Consider the following 8,853-nt stretch of genomic DNA (forward strand, 5'->3'; position numbering starts at 1 on the left):
AGTGGATGGCCCCATTCCTCAACTGGGGGTCCTACCTATCTACTGGAGGTTGTCTCTACAGGTTCTGTCTCTCCTTTGTTGGGTATTTTGACTAAAACCACTTTGGAAATCAATCTGGCAGTGTCTCAGAATATTGGAAATATATCTATCTGAAGATTCACCTATAATACTACTGGTCATATACCCAAAAGATATCTCAACACATAATATGAATACATGCTCCACAATGTTTATAACAGCCTTACTAATAATAGCCAGAAGTTGGAAACAACCCAGATGCCCCTCAGAAGAATGGATACAGAAAATGTAGTACACTTACATAATGCAGTACTACTCAACTATCAAAAACAATGACTTAATGAAATTCTCAGGCAAATAGATGGAACTAGAAAATACCATCCTTAGTGACATAACACAGACATAAAAGAATGCATGTGGTATGTACTCACTGAGGAGTGGATATTACCCCAAAATCTCAGAATATCCAAGATACAATGCACAAACCATATAGAGCTTAAAAAGAAGGAAAGCCAAAGTGTGGATGCTTCAATCCTACATAGAAGGGGGAACAAAACAGTCACAGGAGGTAGAGGGAAGGAGGGAGCTCAGAGGAAAAGAGGAGGGAATGGAAAAGGGGGACAGTATCAGGTAGGAATGGACAGGAGATAAGTTCAGAGGGTCAGGAAATAATAGAAATATGTAGCAATGTGGAATGGTGAACTGGGGGTAGCCATTAAAAAGTCCCAGGAATAGGAGAATGACAGGGCCAGGAAGCAGGAGTAGGTGGGCTGAGGAGCAGGGGGAGGAGGGAGGGTATAAGAGATTTTTGGAGAGGAAACTAGGAAAGGGGATAGCATTTGAAATGTAAATGAAGAAAATATCTAATTTAAAAAAAAAAGGCCCAGGTACCTGGGAAGAGAGAGACTTTGTTATCAGAGAACATTTGAAACATAAATTTAAGCTATTGTTATTATTTAATTGCATACTTTCTTTATTTACATTTCAAATGTTATCCCCATTCCAGGTCACCCCCCCCCCCCACAAAAGTCCTCTCTCCTATCTTCACTCCTCCTTTTCCTATGAGGGTGTTCCTCCACCCACCCACTCACTCATCCACTCCTGTGTCCCTGCACTTGAATTCCCCTACACTGGGGCATTGAGCCTTCACAGGACCAAAGGCCTCTCATCCCATTGATGACAGATAAGCACATTCTCTGCTACATATGTGGCTGTAGTCATGGGTCCCTCCATGTGTACTCCTTGGTTGGTGGTTTAGACCTAGGGAGCTCTGGGTGGGGTGGGGGTGGGGGAAGTCTGGTTGATTCATATTGTTCCTCATCTTGTTGGTGGATATTATTGTTCTTCCTGTGGGATTGGAAACCCCTTCAGCTCATTCAGTCCTTTCTCTAACTGAGATTTTCCACTTCTGTATTTACCAGGCTATGGCAGATCTTCTCAGGAGACACCAATATCAGGCTCCTGTCAGTATGAACTTCTTAGCATCCACAATAGTGTCTGTGTTTGGTGACTGTATATGGTATAGATCCTCAGCTGGGCTGTGGGGCAGCAGGTGTCAGGGAATAAAGGGGATGGGAGAGAACCTGCATTCCCGCCATAGTTGCAGTGTTCTGGGCTGGTGGACATAGAGAACTGCTGCGTGCTCTATAGGTGGCCAGGATGGGTGGTCCCAGTCCGGGGGAGGGGTGGTGATGGACTGGGAGCAGCCCAAGGTCTCTGGGACTTATGGAGGCCAGAGATAACAAATTCTCAGTCTTGGACATCCCAGACACTGCTGTATGTCGCAGAAGACCTAAGACAAAGTGGGGGTCACAGGGGCAGCTGGATCATCCTGGGGACTGAAGAGAGGAGAGGGCAGATAGAGGGGGAGTGCTGGGTGGTTCCCACAGCGACTAGAGTCTTTGGCCCATTGCTGGAGCACAGGAAGGCCTTTGGTGGGAGGTTAGATGAGGCTCTTTAGGAGAAAACCTATACCATCATTCAAGCACAGTGGGCCTTGATGAACAGAGACAGTCTATGGTTTTAGAGCTTGATTGTAGAAAGGCAGAGAGAAAGAGAGAAGAGAAGAGAAGAGAAGAGAAGAGAAGAGAAGAGAAGAGAAGAGAAGAGAAGAGAAGAGAAGAGAAGAGAAGACCAGCTATGGCCATGTGTAGGAGAGAGGGGGTAAGGGAGTAAGGGAGGGAGAGAAGGAGAGATAGAGTTGAGATTAAGAATGGTGAGAGATTAAGAAAGAGAGGAGGTGCCAAATAGCCCCAATTTATAGTGGGCTGGTCTATCTTGTATTGCAGTGTAGCTGTGGGGAGGAGCATACCTATTGTCAGGTAACTGTGAGGGTGGAGTCTAGCTACAATGCCAGGAGCTTGGCAGTTTGTCTGTGTGACTAGTAATCACAGAATATGGAGTTAGGGGCTCTGTGGTGTCAGGCATCTGTTTCAGGGAACATGGCTCACTATTCCATCCCTTGTAGAGTTTTCTAGTGGGTCTCCAGAGCATGGCTTGCTCAACCAAAAGGGGCTGCCTTTCACAGTCTCACAGTGGGCCAGTACTTAAAGTGGTACAACCTTGAACCTCAGACTGTATTAATACAAATTCAGAAGAACCTATTTTGTTTCATTTTTTCTTTTAAATAATATTGAAATTAATTTTATAATATATGCAAATTAAAAGTGGCATGAAATGATGAGCTAATGAAAAGCTGAAAATTTCAGGCTACGAAAGTAAACATTTCTTGTATGAAATTCTAGTTAGTTTTTTTCCTTTAGTTATTTTCCATTTAATTCAGCCTTAGAATGCCAAGTCATGATACGGTAGTTGAAAAAAAAAAAAACAAGTCTGATAAACATTATACCCTTATCAACATATTTCTTACTGTAGATAGATACACTTACTGTAGAAACACACACTAGGCAAAGGCATGAGAATATGTAGTAGTAGAATGCTTAATTAATGAAAAAGTGATCTCTCTCTCTATGTTTGTAAGGCTTAGAGGACATAAGAGAAGGGGGGATGAAAAATTTAAGGACTAAGGTAACTAAGATATAAAGTAAAATCATTTCTTCTGCTTATAATATAGATAATGAATTCATGAACTCACTGCATTTGTAGATGTCTGTATTAGACTGGACTAGTTGGGCTCACCAACATTTAAATCATGTTTTGAGAGAGCCTCTACAATGCCATCCTTTCCTGAAGGAAAACAATGAAATGTTATTTTCTTTAATGCTAAACTTACACTTAGTTTGCCATATTATTTTAAACATCTTGCTACCTAACATTGTAACTTTTATTAATTCAGTGGGCTACAAATCACAGAAGAAAGTAGAAGGAGATATTTGAAAATAAATGTTTCAGATGGAGAAGGATGATGAGGGAGTCAAGAATTGAAGTGACAATAATTAAGTTTTATTTTACTAATGTATGAAACTGTTGAATATATAAACCAAAATTAAATCAAAAGCAGTATAATTTCATAAAACAGAAGTACATGCTGATATATACAAATGTTACTGTGTTTATTTTAGTAGAAAATTCTGCTTGAAGATTCAAAATCCATTTTATACATACTAAAATTTCTCTCTCTCATGCACAAGATGCATCAACAGATATACCTTCAGTTCTATAAGATATACCCTCAGTTCTATAGTTACAAAATATGTTTATATTTTGCAACAGGCTTAGCAGTTATGTGTAGTTAATAATGTTCCAAGAAGGAAATTATTCTCCTCTAATAGAAGTATGATATTTGGAAACTGGATTAGCACCAGAATTCAAGTAGATAATACAAGTTTCACACACTGGGGCTTGTTCTACATTCCAGAGGAAAGTAAAATGGTGTATATTCAAGCCTGCTTTGAAGGATTTGTATGGCATTTAAATTTTAAGAAAATGTGTTGAATATTTTTTGCCATGTTCTTTGTAAAGCTTCTTTTACATCTTTGTTCCTCAGACTGTAGATCAGGGGATTCAATAAGGGGATGATTAAAGTATAAAATATAGATGATATTTTATCAGTATCAATTGAATGGCTAGATTCAGGTTGTACATACATAAATATCAGTGTCCCATAGAATACTGTAACTACTGTCAGGTGTGACCCACAGGTAGAGAAAGCTTTGCGTCTGCCCTCAGCAGAGTTCATCCTGAGAACAGCTATGAGAATGAGCAGGTAGGACATAAGCACAACGACAAGGGAAGAAATCAAATCAAAAGCTGCAAAGATCATAACTATAAGTTCAACTTCTTGTGTATTTGAGCAAAGCAACGATATTAAGGGGATACAATCACAAAAGAAATGGTTGATGACATTGTAGCCACAGAAGGATAAAGAGAAAATATTTATGGTGACTACAAGGGACATAAATGTACAGTAAAGATAGGTCATTGTGACTAGAACCCAACATACTTTATGGGACATGATGACAGTGTAGAGCAGAGGCTTACATATGGCCACATAGCGGTCATAGGACATTGCAGACAGAATAAAAAGCTCACTGCCAATGAACAGAAGAAAAAAAGCTAGCTGTGTAGCACAAAGAGAGTAGGAAATTGCATTTTGATCTACAACAAAGTTTACCAACATTTTTGGTCCCACAGTTGTTGAATAAACAAAGTCAGTAAAAGCCAAATGCCTGAGAAAGAAATACATTGGCGTCTGTAGCTTGGCGTCTACATTGGTGAGGATGATTATCCCAAGATTGCCAATCACTGAGGTCAGGTAGATGACTAGGAACAACCCAAACAATGGAGCCTGCAGCTCAGGGTTCTCAGTGATTCCCATCAGGATGAATTCAGTCACAACTGTTAGGTTGTGTTTATCCATTCTCTATCAGAAGACCTGTCATCAGCAGAGGCAGAAAAATTGCAAATGTTTCAGAATTTATTATATGAAGGACAAAACAATCCCAATGTTAGAAATCGGGGAACAGAGGTGAGGGGAAGGGATAGGGGATTTTCAGAGGGGAAACTAGGAAAGGGTTTAACATTTGAAATTAAAAGAAAGAAAGAAAGAAAATAAGAAAGAAAGAAAGAAAGAAAGAAAGAAAGAAAGAAAGAAAGAAAGAAAGAAAATATCTAATAAAAATAATAAAAACAAAGAAAAAAATATCTAAAATTTCTGACTTAATATTTTAAAATATTAATATTGAGCCAGGCATGGTGGCACACACCTTTAATCTCAGCACTTGGGTGGCAGAGGCAGGAGAATTTTTGAGTTCGAGGCTAGCCTGGTCTAAAGAGTGAGTTCCAGGACACTCAGGGCTACACAGAGAAACCCAGTCTTGAAAAACCAAAAAAAAAAAAAAAAAAAAAAAAAAATCCCAAAAAATCCACAAAACAAAACACACACACACACACACACACACACACACACACACACACACACACACACACAAACCTATTAATATTTGTAATACAAAATATTTACTCTTCGAGATGTACAAATAAAAATAAGCTAATTTCTTTTTCTTATTCATGAAATTTCTATTGAAAAATACTAGAGTCAATGTAAACATGAATTGACACTGTCTTCTAAGGGTTTTCAGCCAGTTAGTCTGGTAAACACCATATTTATTTCTTATAAAGCTCTAAATAATATTGATACTAACAATTCATATATAAAAGTAGAAACTTCTGTTATATATTTACTATTTTTTATTTTATACACTTAATAGTGAATACATGATAGGTAGATAGGTAGATAGATAGATAGATAGATAGATAGATAGACAGATAGATAGACACTATCAAAATATATAAATAAATTTTAGACTTACACTCACATATCCACACATACATATACTGATGAGACAAGAGAATAAATGCAGATATGAAGTAATTTAAAGTAAAATTATTATTATTAAATACTATTAGAACTTTAATTGTTAGATAAATGGTGAATGGACTACCATTGCACTGTTTTCTATATGCATCAAAATAACTTCAATTGGTAACAATAATTAACTTAAAAATACCAGTAATACATATGCCAATTCTCTTAGAATTTTTATGACAGGAAAAATATGAAAACATGTGCGAGGAGAGCTGACTCAGCAGTAACTATACACATTGCTATTGTCGAGTATGCAAGTAGTTCTAGCACACATATTCAATTGGTACCTTATAAATATTTAAATTTGTAAAGCGCACAAATTCTTTAGTGTATCACCTTCTGAAGTATTTATTGTAGATGATGCCACTGAAGGTGTTAATAATCTTGGTAAACAATGTCATTATGAATAAAAATCAGCATAATTAGATATGATATTTTCTTCTTATGAAGAAACAAAATACTGGATAGATGTATATAGGAATAAAACAGAGTTGTATACTTAATAAATATAAGTGTTGTTTTGTGCAGTTAATGTTTTTCATAAAACACTGTCACAAACTCCAAAGATGTCTTTGTGGCATTTTTGGAAGCACAATTAAATATTTTAATATTGAAATAATATCCTGAATTAATTCTCAAATAGAATTCAACGTGTTTTGCATTTACTGGGGTTCAAACCTAGGCACTTGCACATATTTGCCAAGAATTTTATCTCTGAGCAACAATACCCACAGTAAAACTCTTTGAGCAGAGTCTCATTGTGTAGACAATGCTCTTCTCTGGAGAGCTGGGTAATATATAATTTGAAGTAACTTACAATGTGTGTGAATGACGTATTCGCTACAAATAAATATTTTTTTTTCAAAAATGTTTGGCAGTACAGAGACAGGATCACAAAGTTCCACCCCTATAAAAGGCTATTAGCAATTAATTTGTGTTGATAAAGGATAATAGAATGACTCTCTGTATATCAAGGAGGCCTCATATTTAGGTGTAGTTGGTCAACACAAACTTACTCCATTTTTTATGTGCTTTCTTTTTTTTTTTGTTTTTCTGTTCTTTATGTTTTATCCCATGATTAAATATTTAGGCTTGCTTCATTTTTTTAACTTAGAGGAAATAAATAAACCTGTTAGTGTAGGGATGTGTGGAAGATCTAGGAGGTATTGATGGATGGAAAAAATAAGATCAAAATATATTATATACAAATATTAAAATATGAAAAGAGATAACAAGATATACAAAGCTATTAGAATATAGTACATCAATTTTCTATTTTCTACTTTCTCCTTCCAAGACAGTCACTAGGTTGACAATCAATGTTTTTGATTTTCACAACTAATCATCTAACATTTATAAATGCAAAATATTTCAAGTTATATTTATGTCACTTTCCTGGAATATTGTTATATTAGTGTGGTCATTTCATTATATCTGATATTTATTTACTTTAATGTAACAAATATAATACACTTTGTTGTGGAAAAAACTAGGAGACTAAGACAATTTCATCAGATTATAGAAAAAGAGAACTTAAAGTAGGTTTTATGCAACAAAGACACAAAACATTCCCCTTGGATTGAGTAATGCAGTATTTAAAAATACTGATGCCAAGCTAATTGGCTCACATCTTTGGTCACAACTTTGTGGACATGGAAACAGTGGTAGTAGTAGTACAAGTTCACCATTCTCTAAAACAAGAATATCTTGTGAAACTATAGGAGGCTATTTAAGACTTGTCTCAAAAAACATAGAAAGACAGACAGACAATCAGAGAGACAGACAGATGGAAAAAGATAGGAAGAGAGATTATAATTTTTACAGTTATATGTTATACTAATTTCACTTACAATATATAAGACAGGTTTTTTGTAGATATTTTCATGGTAAGTATTACAAGAACTGCAAGTAACTGAATAAAATCATATGATTGCCAACACTATTTATGGAATATGTTTTCTGCTATATCCACTTACTTCACTTAAAATATTACTCAGGTGATTGCCCATAACTGGTCGTCCACACTGTCCTATCCAAAAGACTTTATTATATAAATATAGCAAGGATGGACTTTTAAAATATTAGAGAAGTGTCTTCCAAAATCACAAGAAATTGTTTAAATCTTGCTTTGCTCTTTTATTTTGCTGGATTTTGTGATAATTATCATCATTATCATCATCACCACCATCATCACCATCATCATTATTACTATCATTATCATCATTATTATATTACAGAATAAAATGTGTGTAGCTAGGATATAACAGTAATCATGTATGGTGAAGAAACACACATAGACTTTGTCTTAATAGTTGTAGAGCTTAATCTTATGCAAAATACTGCTACTTTATTCTCTTTTCCAATGAATCAAATTAAATTTTTAAACCTACACCCCTACAAAAGTGTGGACAGATCACTGTAGAAAACAAGACTATTTTATCATAGGCATGAAGGCTATTACTTAAAGTTCCCTTAATACAACTAGTTGCCTTTACATGATACATAAAATATTGATGATATAGAATATTTATTTAACTATAATATATTGAGTATCATTCTCAGCAGTGTAATTATATACATACTGTATAGTTTGGGGATAATTATAGAAAACATTGCAGTCACAATGCTTAAGTGTTTGAAGGATATTACAAGGCAGAATTTCTGCTTTTAATTTCTGCTTTGACAATACTCTTATTTTTCAATAAGACCTCATCTCATTTCATGTGTGTGGGTCAGTTTTTACTTCTAATATATAGTTAATTAAATATTTTAGAAATATATAAAATGTAAATTCTTAAAATTGCTCATCAACTTTCTTTTTCTAACTTAAGTTGATAGAGAAGGATTTCCTTGTTCAGTCAGGAAAGAATAGGGGAAAAAGACATGGACAATTTACAAAAGGACACTGATATTTAAAGATAAAAATAGGAAAAACTGTATCCTTTTCCATAGATACTGATAACACAAAACCTGCTGCATCCCTTACCTGTGATGAGATGTCCTCAGAA

General features: G+C 35.4%; 1 protein-coding gene across 1 annotated transcript; it reads right to left on the reverse strand.

Annotated features, from left to right (window-relative positions):
* Window positions 1-3,895: 3,895 nt before the first annotated feature.
* Olfr1080 (olfactory receptor 1080) lies at window positions 3,896-8,853 on the reverse strand. The gene is made up of 2 exons (NM_146409.2): window positions 8,832-8,853; window positions 3,896-4,852 (listed from the first exon to the last, which is right to left on the reverse strand). Exon 2 carries the CDS (start codon window positions 4,835-4,837, stop codon window positions 3,896-3,898), a length of 942 nt encoding a protein of 313 aa, NP_666521.2. The 5' UTR covers window positions 4,838-4,852; window positions 8,832-8,853.

This window comes from Mus musculus, chromosome 2 (genome assembly GCF_000001635.26).
Source record: "Mus musculus strain C57BL/6J chromosome 2, GRCm38.p6 C57BL/6J".
Taxonomy (NCBI): Eukaryota; Metazoa; Chordata; class Mammalia; order Rodentia; family Muridae; genus Mus; species Mus musculus.

Bases quoted from the DNA above. Each gene is read 5' to 3' on its own strand.
- Olfr1080 (NM_146409.2), bottom strand. From the start codon at position 4,837: ATGGATAAACACAACCTAACAGTTGTGACTGAATTCATCCTGATGGGA.